We start from the raw sequence: 14036 nt of genomic DNA on the forward strand, positions 1-14036 counted from the left end.
GCCTAGAAACCCTGAACTTCCCATATGAGGTGATTTCTAAGAATAATTTTACTACAAATGTGGGCAGGAACATTGTAAAAGTCCCATAACAAAGAAAGTTTAAAGTTCAAAAATGATATTGCAAGGTGATCCATATAAAAGAAACCACATCATATTTCATTGTATTAATATTTTTAAGGGTGCCAGGGGGAAAAAGTCTCATATGTGGAATATGGCACCAGTGAGTAAATGCATTTAGCTACAGAGTGGTACTTGAGCTTTTCATTAGGACACACAGTGTTCAGTACATAGTTTCAAACCCATCAATATCATATCCCTATCAAATAAAGCAAGCCCTTTATTCTCAAAAGTGAAATCCAGAAACTTTAGTCAGCACAATAACTCGGTTTCCAGAGGGGCTTCTGGAATAATGAGGCAAATACCAGATGTAACATGTCTTTTAGGTTAGTCCTCTGTTTTTAAAATGTTTAGATTTTCAGAGCTAAATAGTCACTCTAATACTTACTGATTTAAATCCACCCTTGCAGAATTTTTAATAATATACTTTATGACTTCCCAAAGGCACTATACAAAAATCGGATAAAACATTTCATATAGAAATTACCTAAATGCCACAGTTATTTTAAGGTAAGATTTTTAGAAAGTCATCCATGACATCAATTGAAATAAGAGTAAAATTATAAAATACACTATTTATAGTCAATCTTAACTTACCAATGTCATTCTATTTTAATGTCAAAGAAATACAGAAAAGATCAAGTGACACTTTATGCTAATCTCTCGGCATTTCTTTATAAGATCTAAATTACCTTATATTTTATAATATACAGTGATACATCACTACTTTGGAAAAGTACCAATAAACTCAACCCAAAATGATTTCCCTTTTAGAGAAATCAACTCATGAAATAAAGATATTTAAGGCTCAGGGTAGCTTCTAATGTCCAATAGATCATCACAAATTATAATCGTTTGAAAACTACAGTGCACTCTGAAATACAAATCTTCAGGATATAGTTTGTTATTACTGAAAACTATGCTCAACTATTTTCTCATTACCACTAGGGATTACAAGTCTTGAGCAATTATTCCAATCACACAATTAAATGGGAAACTTTAAATCAATATCCTGGAAAACATCTTGTTGTAATAATCCATGCTTTGTGATTGGTGTTTAATAAAACAATACTATGTGATTATTTATTGCCCATAAAGCATGATTTCTGTAGAATCAATGTTTAATTATAACTCCAAGTCATTCAATGAAGGATTTAATATATTATTTACACTTTTTTAATAAATAGAATGCATCTGAATTTTTTTTAATACCATTCTATCTCCTATTTATTTACCTGGACACCTTAAAGAAGACACTAAGTTATTTGTTTACCTTACAAAATTATAAGAAACTAAACATCTAGTACCCACAAGCCATTTGATTGAAGTAAATAATTCAAAAGCTGCCAGAACATCTGCGTAAAGGGAAAGAAAGTTCACGGTTCTTTTACCTTAATCTCATCACACTGGAAAAGATGAAGATCCGGCTTGTTCTGAGTTGGCTCTTTGCACACCAGAGCAAGAATTGAGTCATAGTTACAGGAGTGCATCACAGCTTGGCAGTGCTGGATTGTGTTTAAAGGAAAATTCTCCAATTCATTCTATAAAGCAAAATAGAATTTGCCTTACTTTTTATTGTATAAAATCTATTGTATATATAAAATCTAGGCATTTAAAGATATTTTGAAGTGCACAAATCATATTGACACCGAATATTAGTAAACACTTATAGATACGGAGGATGAGTAGGTACAGGCTGGGCTGGATAATGGGTGGGAGAAAAAGCAACAAAAATGGAGATATTTAGTAGAGAAATGCAGTTATTCTCTTAATAAACAAAATACTGAATTTAGCATTCCTGATCTCCTCAGATTATGAGGTAGAGATGGTACCTTTAACAGCAAAAATATAAAATGAGGGCTCTTTCCAAAATAATTCACCATCTCACATGGTATTCTTTTCCCTCTGGCTATGTAATGTCAGAATATTTTTTAATTTGAACACTGTATAGTCAGATGTACAAATATGCATACATACATACATATATATACACACATATATATACATATAAATGTTAGGCTAAGAATAATATATCATTTGTACATTTTCAGTGAATATCTCAAATGCAAAAATTCACTATATAGATAAAACCCAGCCAAAAATGTAAAACAGGATCAGAAGGATCTCTACAAGAAATACATTCTGCAAAATGATTAAGGTTTTTGGTGTATAAGAGTGAATACTCTGTAACCTTTAAAGAATCATCCAAATAAAATACCAACACATTAAATAATTTCAGTACTTCTTAAAATAAATGAACTTTCTGCTCACAATTAGAATCCTATACTTAATGCAGTGGTTCTCAACCTGTGGGTCGCGACCCCTTTGGGGGTCAAACGACCCTTTCACAGGGGTCGCCTAAGACCATCAGAAAACACATATATAATTACATATTGTTTTTGTGATTAATCACTATGCTTTAATTATGTTCAATTTGTAACAATGAAAATACATCCTGCATATCAGATATTTACATTACGATTCATAACAGTAGCAAAATTACAGTTATGAAGTAGCAACAAAAATAATTTTATGGTTGGGGGTCACCACAACATGAGGAACTGTATTAAAGGGTCGCAGCATTAGGAAGGTTGAGAACCACTGAGTTAATGAGATATTTAAGGTGATTATCCTGACACTAATGGCTTTACACAAATTGTGAGTGGTATCAGGATGTAATTGATGGTAGAAATCGTGGGGTTTTTTTTACAATAAAATACAATATCCCAGATAACTAGAATATAAAAAACAACCTTATTTTATGGATGCCCATAGATATACATCACACCATAAATTTATGCTAAATCCTAATCCCTGAGATCCAGCAAATGTGAATCAAAAAATGCAGGTTCCTTTACAATAGAATGTAATGTCTAAGCCATACCAGAAAGATAACACATGTTCTCTCTTTCCTGAAGGAAACTAAATAATATTCTTTCTCTATAATTACTTGAAACCACGAGGATCGGAGAAGCCCTCAGTTGCTCTTCTCCTACAGTATACAATGGGTGAAATGAAAGGGCAAATTTTACCCCCACTCCTATCAGAATATTCTAATGTGATCACAATAGTTATTTTCCTTATCTTAGGAGCTCGAATGTCATTAGGTGACAGGGCTCAGAAAAGTCCTCTTTTAAGAGCTCCAGCTTCTTACCTGCCCGTGCTTGTGTGAAAAAGGTGCCTCCTGTGGATCTGATGAAAAGTTAATACACACGCAACCTTTTCATCCCAATTCACTCATTTATCGGCATGTAGTTCAGCCTAACATGTAATTAATCTATGCCATAAAGTGTTATGCCCCACTGGGGCCTTATTTTAGACTGTGTATTTTTTCCTCCCTTCTTCCATCTTATCATTTGTGATTAAAAAAAAAAAAAAGAGTATGCCTCTAACTCTAGTTTAAAAACTGATTTTGCATAAATAATGTACATATGGTATTTTTAAAAAATCATTAACAAACATATTTTATTTGGTCAAACTTTCACACAAATTTGCAAACAATCTGACCTAATTGTAAGCATACATATTTGTAGAATTTTCTTAAAAATAAAACAGTATAAAAATTACAAACTTGCCTTTGATTCTAAATCAATCAAGCTCACAGCTCTGTCATCCACTTGAAGAATCATATCTTGAGTCCACACTTTGCCTTTGGCATCAAGCAATTTCAGCTTCCTTATTCCATCATCAATAGTTATCATTGCATCTTTCCGATCCAGAACAAGGTAGTCAAGTGCTTATGATAGGCAAAAAGAAAAAGTATGTGTAACACACACAGTCTCTTAGTACACATTTTCCAAAAAAGAGCAAAATTAACCTAATTGAAGTCAACTAGCAAAGAGGTGAAGGACAAACCGATTACTCAAGAACTTCACGGTTACTTTACTGAGATAATAAAGTCAAGCATGTTTGGAAGAAGAGAGGAAATGATGCCTTGAATCATAAAACAGCTAAATCTGTTTAATATTGAGCTATATGAAACTACACAAACATGTCATAGAAACAAATTCTAAACAGCTTAAATAACATTATCTTAAAATCACCCTGCCCATTTTATTCCATGTTGTTATCTGAATGCTGGACAGCGGGCAAGCTGCATGGCAGCTTGAAAACTATACACGCATAACTGAGCAGCAACAGCAATGCTAGTCTGTAACCACGGACAAACTTTCATTCTACTAAAACCACTTAATTAAACAAGGTTGAAATAGGCAGAAAATTAAAAATAAGAGCAATTTAAACATCGCTTTCCCCCTCATACACTGTCAGTGGGATTATAAATTGGTGTGGCCACCAAGTAAAACAGTAGGAAGGTTCCTCAAAATTAAGAATGGAATTACATATGATCTAGATCTTCTACTTCTGGGTATTTACCTGAAGCTATGAAATCACTAATTCAAAAGGATATATACATATATATACCCCTGTTTACTACAGCCAAAATTTACAATAGCCAAAATATGGAAATAACCAGTGACCATAGACAGATGAATGGATAAAGGAGATGTGAGATATACATATACATATACATATACATATACATAACACACACACACGCAGACACGCACGCATACACACACATGATCTAATACTACTTCACCATAAAATAAGTTGAAAGACTGCCACTGTGACATTATGGATGGACCTTGTGTGCTCATTGAAATAAATCAGCCAGAAAAGGACAAAATGGTACGACTTCACTCACATGTAGAATATAAAACAAGAAAGGAACTAACAAAACAAAACAAGAACAAACTCATAGATACGGACAACAGATTGGTGGTTACCAGAGGCCAGGGAGTGGGAGGAGGGTGAAATTTATGGTGCCAAAGGGAAGCTAGACTTTTGGTGGTGAGTCTGATGTAGTATATACAGATGTCAGATTATAATGTTGTACACCTGAAACTTATATCATTAACCAATGTTACCTCAACTTAAAAAAATAAAAATTACTTTCCTATTTAAATATTTTCTATTATAAGCAAAGGACACCTAGATTCTAATTAAGAGCAAATATCTTCCAAGATAACAGAGGAAAAAATAAAAACTAAAAACACTGTTTAAGTAGATCTAGTAATGACTAGATAAAAATAAAATAAAAATAAAACTATCAAAGGCTTAATTCTAAGAAAATTTTCTAATATAAAATAGAAGTCTTTGTCCTGTCTTTAACAGAAATTGGGCTGACAATGATAAATGAGTAGCAATTTTAATTTATTCTATATGAAAATAGACACCAGACTAACAAAATACTTTTACACTTAACATCTATTTTCCAAAAATCTAAAAAATTAACACGATATAGAATACATCACAGGAATGAAATAAAACACAATTTTTATTGGTAGTAAAATGAACCCTTAAAGGTTCATTCTAAATTTTAGCAAATGTGAAAGCATCTTACTTCAACACGGTATTGGGATATATCTGATACACTGCTGATACTGTCACGTGCATAATTCTTCCTTTGTTCTGAAAGAGAAGTTTAAAAGATGTTATTTACCCACTAAGGCCGAAGTTCATATGTCAGTGTCTTGTAGCCATCTCTAAAACCAGTCTATCACACATATAAATACAGTAGTTGACAAGTCACCATTGGGTCTTATCTCTGAAAACACTCATACTTCACAATAATTGAAAAAGCTACCAGAAAGTTTAAATGAAATGCATGAACAATTTGACCCTACATAAATTTTCACGATCCCAAAGGTTAACAAGATTATTAAGATTGTAAAAACACAAGGTATTTTATCTAAAGGTTTTATTGATCTGGGACCTACTATTTGGGAAAAGGATGAAAAATGGTTTGTAAATTTCATCTGTTAGTACACTGAGAACAAAAGAGAACTATAAATACTGTCATAGATACTGTCTTATATGAGTTAGACTATTAAAATAATATGCACTGCAAGAAACATCTCCTTTCACAATATCCAAACTATGGAGAATGTTAGAGGAGATTCAAAACATAACCAATCATACTGATTGCCATAAACTTTAACAATTTTCACACATCTACAGATACAAAGTGATACTCAGACTTGTAGATATAAGCTGTTAGAGAAAATAAGAAGTCAGGTAGAAAGTTACTGCACCAACTATTTTAAAAACAAAAATAAACCTTTAATTCTCTTTTGTAAAATGCTGCAAAACCAAAATAAAATATAAAATATGTGGAGGCAATATTTTGCATTTTTTACTTTCTAATCAAGGATGTTCCTTATTTGTAAATTCAAAGTTGCCTATTTCTTCTAAAGCAGAATGCTATGATTTAAAAAACAAGAACAAAAACAACTCTAAATGGGAAGCAGATTTGTGATTCTAGTGACTAAGTAAGGGACTAAACTCGGGCAAGACACTTAACTCTGGGCCTCAGCACCCTTATTTTAAAATAAAAGGGTTAAACAAGATCAAACCACAAGACTCCTCCAGTATTAAACTTAACACACACACACATACACATACACACACACACACACACTCCTTAGCTTTCCTAATAACCAAATTTGGGGGAATGTTTATTTCAGTTACTATAGAAATCTTTAGCTCTTCCTACAATAGGAGTTGAAAGTTCATAAAAGTAAATCAAGTACAAAAATATAAAGCACATATACAAACTCAGAATGGTAACTTGTGGAATTATTTAAGAACTTCAATAAATTCTTGTTTCCTAATGCATATAAAACTAATTATCTTTTCATTTATATTTGCCTAAAAACCGAAATGAAAATATTCATATGACTTATATTACATCACTGATATTATTCCAATATATTCTATTTTTGCTTTTGCAGCATTAAAGTTACTTAATAAAAACACACACACACTACAAAATTCAGTATCTGCTACCTTTCTTTTTTTGTTTGGATGATGACCTGAAGAAGTATGATCCATCTGGTCCTACCGAAGTAATGTGATCAAAAAGAAAGATCTGGTTTCACCTTAAATTTTCTATTTCGATATGACAAAACATAAACCTTCACTTCATGACTATATTCTACATACTTTTAAAAGTGAACAAATATGATTTTTCTGATTGTTAGCTAAGGATTAATCAATGTGAGATATTAACAAATGGATAATTGTTGGAGAAAACATTATAACTTTTGAAATACAATATGTAACTCAAGGACATATCTAAGAAAAGAACTTCTAGAAATAATCACTATTTCGGAATCACTGGCTCATCATCTTCAAAGACAACTCTGTATGGCAGACTCAGAACATGAAGGCAGTTCTGTTTCCTTTGGTGTGACCGAAGCACAGCAAAAGCAATGGCAATGGTTGCCATGGTATCCAGTTATGATATGGTAGCCCTAGGATGCTCATTACATGATAGGCATATAGATTAAGGTAAAAAATACTGTATTTTTTGTAATTAAGTATTCTCATTATGAAGTAGTAAAATTTGTTTCCCCAAATTTCCTAACACAAAGTTTCTCAATCTCACAGAAACATACTTTACAGAAATAGAAAACATTGACTACCTGGCAGCATTTGTAAATAGTATGATGTTAACTGAACATTCTAATTGTCTAGAAGAGATGGTGCCATTTCCAATATTCCACATTAAGAATCCATTTTAGGAATTCAAAAGCTGCCTTCTCTCTGATATCATACAATAAATAAGATGTATGTGTTATGAGAAAAATACCCCAAAAATGTAGAAATGCCATAAAATAGATTTATAAATAAATAAGTAGTTTCAATGATTTAAGTCAATGAATAAATGAAGGTTACTATTAACATTTTAATGGGAAATTTTGAAAGAAGGCTTTGAAAGGCAATTACATTTCTTTTTTATGAGAATCGTCTGTACTCTGAAGTACAACTGTAAACAGTAATTATGCTCCTAAGCTGAATATCTCACCAAAAGCCTTAAAAGTGTGAAAATCCAAAATTAAGTCTCAATGGTAACTCAAGATAAAGAATCCAATGACGTCCATCACTTTCTCTAACAAAGATTCTCAACCCTGGCTTCACATTAAAATAAACTTTAAAAAATACTGCTGAGGTCCTACCGTCTAGTGTTTCCAATGAAATTGGTCTGGGGTGCAGTCTGGGCACTGGGATTTATAGAAGCCCCCAGGCAATTTCTATGTGCAGTCAAGGCTGAAAACCACTGCTTCAGAATCTGTGCAAATGCCGATTCATCTACTATATCTTACCTCTTTAAATTGAAAGATTGTCTTTCCAAATTAATAGTGTAAATCATAGTCAAGTAGTGTGTTAAATAATAACAATGAATCTGGCAGCAGAGTTTTGGGTTTCTACTGTTACAAGCTGCTCAACTCCCAATCTAAGAGCAAGTCTCGGTCTCTGTCCTCTCTGAATCAATTAGTACCAGGAATAAACTTCACTTGATCGTAATACCCCTGGCTGTGCTTCACTAGTTTTCCCAATAGCTTTTATCCAATGGACCAGAATATACAAACCCAAAGACACGAAATTGGGTGAACTCAGTAACCAAGGATGAAAATTCTTTACATATCATTTTAACATTACTGAATTGATATGCTGCAATAAAAACTGATATTGAACTTCCAAATCAGGAACATTAAATTAGCTTTCAATGGACTTTGGGTGATTAAGACATATGTCAATGAAGGCTCATCAACTATAACAAATGTACTACTCTGGTGGGGGATGTTGAAAATGGAGGAGGTTATTTATATGCAAGGGCGTATATGGAAAATCTCTGTACCTTTCCCTCAATTTTGCAGTGAAACCTGAAACTGCTCTAAAAAATAATCATACTAAAAAGTCAGGTTTCATTGAACTTCTCAATTAGTACAATGATAACAATATGCAGTGCTCAGTACTCCGACCTAATTACTTTAGGCTGTATTGTTAGGGTGGGGCAAAGTAGGTTTACAGTTGTGACTATGTGAAACACAAAGTTTATTCTTGTAATATTATTCATTAATTATTGCATTATTGTATTATTTCCCATATGAACAACTGTAAACCTCCTTTTGCCCTGCATTTTTCTCTGAAAAAACAAAGAATTGCTTACAAAGTAAGGATTTGGAAATTAAAAAGGAAAAAATTAACATAAAAGCAGCTGCTGAGTATTTTTCTCTTTAAATCAGACAAGGAACTACAGCCCATATTACATTACATTAAAAGACTCTCAACCACCAGTGAAGGAGAATTCCTTTGCCGCTATCGTAGTGTATCATTTCCATCAGGAGAGGTGCTGAATGGGAGTCAGTGAGGAGAGCAAGCAGCAAGGACAAGCTCTCACTATCCCGGCAACTATCTTCACTGACTGACAAATCAGTATCTGAACCAAGACACTGCTGTGAGAAACAAACAGGGTCGATTTACAGAGTTACATTATTTAAGAATTTTACTTGCCTGCTCAGCAAACTGCTAAAAGAGCTTAGTCCCTGAGGAGAAAAGAAGCTTCAAAATGTCCAGATACGTGGGGGAAATTGCCAACTATCCTTGTGAGTCACATGCACTGGCACGATCTGCGAGCTGAGTGTTGACTCTACCATCGCCCAACTTCCTGGGAATAAAGAATTCTGGGCCATTTTCCTCTTAAGAATTTTTTTAAAAAAAAACTTTGCTTAAAAATATATTTAAATGTTTCCTCCATGTAAATAATTAAAATGTATAGTTGTAAATAATGAGGATAGAGAAAAGAGAAATGGGTTTTAACTCTTCAGTGCCACTTAAATGTGTAAGAGGTCATCTGGGCTTCAGTTCTGACAATTAAATAGACTGTCTCTAAACCAGTGGTTCTCAACCTTCCTAATGCCGCAACCCTTGAATACAGTTCCTCATGTTGTGGTGACCCCCAATTTCATTGTTAAAAATTGAACATAATTAAAGCATAGTGATTAATCACAAAAACAATATGTAATTATATATGTGTTTTCCGATGGTCTTAGGCAACCCCTGTGAAACGGTGGTTTGACCCCCAAAGGGGTCGCGACCCACAGGTTGAGAACCGCTTCAACCAAGCTCAGGAGAATGAGAGGGACAAAAAGTGAAAGACAGGCTAAAAGAAAAACATGTGGGGGTAGATAGCTGTTAGTCAAAGTGACATATTCAGAAATTTTACTGAGAAAGGTGAGGCAAACACTGTGTAAAAATACACTGAAGTTTGTAGTCAAGTCAATTATACAAAAACTGTGCAGTTCATAGGTTACTTATACTCAATTCTTATTGTAATTATAAGAATTGAGTATAAGTAGGAAAAACACAAGTATATTTTCCTTCTTGCTAATATTACAAAAAAGTTCAAGTTTGAGGTGAAATGAAGTGAGACTTACGAGAATGCCTGTCCCTCATATTTATCCATTACTGCCTGGCCTCCCAACAATATAAATTTCAAAATTACTCTAAGAGTTGGTAATGACCACAGAGTATTATTCATTGGTAATTCTGTGAGACTTGAGTTTTCTGGAGATAGGATGAGTATGACTTTAAACAGCAGATTATTTATGGTAAATGGTCATTCTCCAAATTCAGCAATTCTAATTTAAAGGGAAGTTACTTTTCTAGGAAGTTCAGCTATTGAGAACATTAAATAATTCCTCTGAATATCATACATGTCACAATGTCTATACATTAAAAGTTGCAAGTTCTAATGTATAGCTTTAACGAGCAAGACTCAATTCCTCACTCAGAATCTATTTACTAATAGGAGTTTCTATCTAGTTCCTCACCCAATGCATAACAGAAGCAATGCTAGCAGCAGGCAAGTTAACAACAGGGGAAAGTGACAGATTGAGGGCCCAGCCACATGGAAGAAGTGGCCCCGAATACTCAAAAGTGAAAAGATTCTGCATTTGGTGGAAAGGTAAGGATGTGGCCTTTAAACACATCACAGTACATGAGTCAGTGGGCACATCTATGACCCTGAGTCACTGACCAGTCACAGGGTCCACACCCTGAAGGGAAGGAATGTTTAATACATTTTACAAGTATTTCCATAAAGACAATTTTTAAGTTTTAGTGCTTAAAGACTTTGACAAACAGGGTAGCCAGAAAAAAATATATAACAATTTTCATTCCTGGATAACAGTAGCCAAATGATATGTTACTAACAGAAGTGGAGAAGAAAAAAATTAATTTTATCTTCCTAAGCAAAAAAGTCCTTATGTTGTCAGGGACATCAGTGATGCAGAGACTCTCACATACTGGTTTTGACATTTCTTGTATAATAGTGAAGAAATGACAAATTAGGGTTGTTAAAACTGCAGCATATTTTAACTGTTTTTCTAAATAAGTTAAATTAATACACAACTAAAGGAAGTAATTTTATTGTCATAATTGTGTTACTCAATATAGTTATAGGTTTATAAAATAATTTGAGGAACAGAAGCTTTAAAATATACCACAAAGAGTACCTCTTTTTAAAAATTTTCTCAATATGTTTTTTATTGATTTCAGAGAAAGGAAGGGAGAGGGAGAGAGAGATAGAACCATCAATGAGAAACACTGACTGCTGCCTCCTGCACGCCCCCTACTGGGAATTGAGCCCACAACCCAGGCACGTGCCCTGACCTGGAATAGAGACCTTCTGGTGCATGGGAGGATGCTCAACAACTGAGCCACACTGGCCAGACATGAAAATTACCTCTTGATCCTATCAGAGTATCATTGTGACTAGATGCATAGCATCATTTAAATGTATTAAAATACTAAATTTGAGGGCCTTGATTCATCTGAAGACTCAGGACTAAAAGTGACTCTCCTATACCCATCCCCACTGCTTTATGATAGGCTCATTCTATTTTCTCATATAAACTTATCACAATATTATTATTATTATTATTATTATACTTTATAGATGAGGAAACCGAGACCATAGGTTAAATCATTTGCTCAAAATGGCAGCCCTATGGTAACTTGGCATCAAAAACCCATGCTTCCTCTCTGATCATGTCACTGACATTATGGTGTCAGGTTTGAAAACTGTCTTCATGAAAAAGGCAAGCTACATGAAACTCTTGATACAGCATCTAGCCCAGTGATGGTGAACCTTTTGAGCTCGGCGTGTCAGCATTTTGAAAAACACTAACTTAACTCTGGTGCCGTGTCACATATAGAAATTTTTTGATATTTGCAACCATAGTAAAACAAAGATTTATATTTTTGATATTTATTTTATATATTTAAATGCCATTTAACAAAGAAAAATCAACCAAAAAAATGAGTTTGCGTGTCACCTCTGACACGCGTGTCATAGGTTCACCATCACTGATCTAGCCTGTGGTCTGTGTGTAAAAAACAGCAGCCCTTCGTGTAAAACCCATGTCCCAGTACATTAATTGGTTCCTCATATCCCAAAGTAGTTAAGATCATCCATGAAGCCAATTAATTCTTGAAAGATTTACTCAACTAGTTTAATAATTGTGAAAGGAGAAATTTTAAGAAATTGTATACATTTTGACAAAATAAACTATTTTACAAATCTCTCCTTCACAAACTTTCTAGTTACAAAAAGAAAGTTAAAACTATGCAGATTAGGAAGTCAAACACTCCCAATGTTAACTAAATGTAGTTAACATTTCAACTAGAATTTGTTTATTGCAAAGGTTTGTTCAAACATGCATACATTTCACTACTGCCATCATCAATCTATCCATTCACTCCATAGGCATTTATTGAGAGTCTGTTAGAGAGAAGGCATGTGTCTGTGTTCGTGTACAGTGTGTTGGGAGGGAGTGGTAGGTATTTGATACAAAGAGAAGGAAACATTATCTGCAACTTCCAGGAACTTAAAACCCTCTTTCCTGTAAGCCCAATACATTGCTAAGTTTTCTTTCTTCCTTATAAATGCTTCTTTATTTTGCTTCTTTCTATCCCTCTCTTTATATCCTCTATTTTCCTTATGACTCTTCATTTTCATGACATGACATAAAAATTGTCATTTCTTACATTCAAGACTTTTTAAATTAGGTGACTTTGAGAAATCACCTTACCTTAATAAGGGGCTTCATGTTGCTTTATATGTAAAAAGGGGGTAAAATTTACTGCTTAAAAGCTAAAGATTTTCCATCCTTGAATCTATGGTTTTATAAAGTTGCTGCTAATACAACATAAATATTAAAATTTACAGATGAGTCCTAACTTTTTGTCCCTTATTCCTTTTTTAGCTCTCTGAAAACAGACTTTTGTTGTGAGAAGATTAATACTCTTTCTGCTTAACAAAAGTCTTAGGGCTATTAATGTCTGATTCACCTGTTTCTATCCATATGCACCAAATCTACCCTCAATACTGTTACTAGGTAAGGAGACCCAAGATGAATGTGACCTATTACCCCCCTGATTAAAACACTTCAATGGCTGAGCATTCCCTGTAATCAATATCCAATTCATTAGTATAATTCTTCCTAATATGGACCATGTTTGTTTTTCCAATCTTATTTACAAATGTACCACCTTGTACTCTACAGTTAACAGCAAATTATTTGCAGTTTGCTAATTCATTATATTCATGCTATAGGCATTTACTGAGCATAAATTATACATTAGCCACAGTGCTAAGCTTTAGGGAATCCTGAAGTAAACATGGTAAATATGGCCTACCTTCATAGAATATACAGCTAAGTTTTAAAAGAGTTTATACTGATGTTTACAGATCCCACCTGCCTCCCAAATGCCTGGCGAATGCTACTTAATTTTTAGAGGTTACTTTAAGGTTCAACTCTTCCACAAAATCCCACCTGACTACGTGACCACCCCCAGTGCACATTATATACACTGTCCAGCTTATTTAGCTCTTTATTCTAACAGTTTATTTACCAGACTACTTCCTCACCAAAATGATGTACAAACATGACCAGCTCTTACTCATCTTTGAAATGAATGAAAGAACACAGAAATAGAGACTATGATGACCAAGGCCTAGCACACAGAAACACTTAAAATAAATACCTGTCTAGAAATGAGAAACTGAA

The 14036-nt window shown here is 33.7% G+C and overlaps 1 protein-coding gene across 1 annotated transcript in view; it reads right to left on the minus strand.

Annotated features, from left to right (window-relative positions):
* The window catches only part of EPS8 (epidermal growth factor receptor pathway substrate 8), a 103967-nt gene that overhangs the window by 51824 nt on the left and 38107 nt on the right, over nucleotides 1-14036 (minus strand). Inside the window, 4 exon segments of the mRNA XM_023750077.1 lie at nucleotides 1509-1658; nucleotides 3693-3841; nucleotides 3844-3853; nucleotides 5522-5589. Of these exon segments, the coding sequence (XP_023605845.1) occupies nucleotides 1509-1658; nucleotides 3693-3841; nucleotides 3844-3853; nucleotides 5522-5589 (377 nt within the window).

Source organism: Myotis lucifugus, unplaced genomic scaffold, assembly GCF_000147115.1.
Source record: "Myotis lucifugus unplaced genomic scaffold, Myoluc2.0 scaffold_10, whole genome shotgun sequence".
Lineage (NCBI taxonomy): Eukaryota > Metazoa > Chordata > Mammalia > Chiroptera > Vespertilionidae > Myotis > Myotis lucifugus.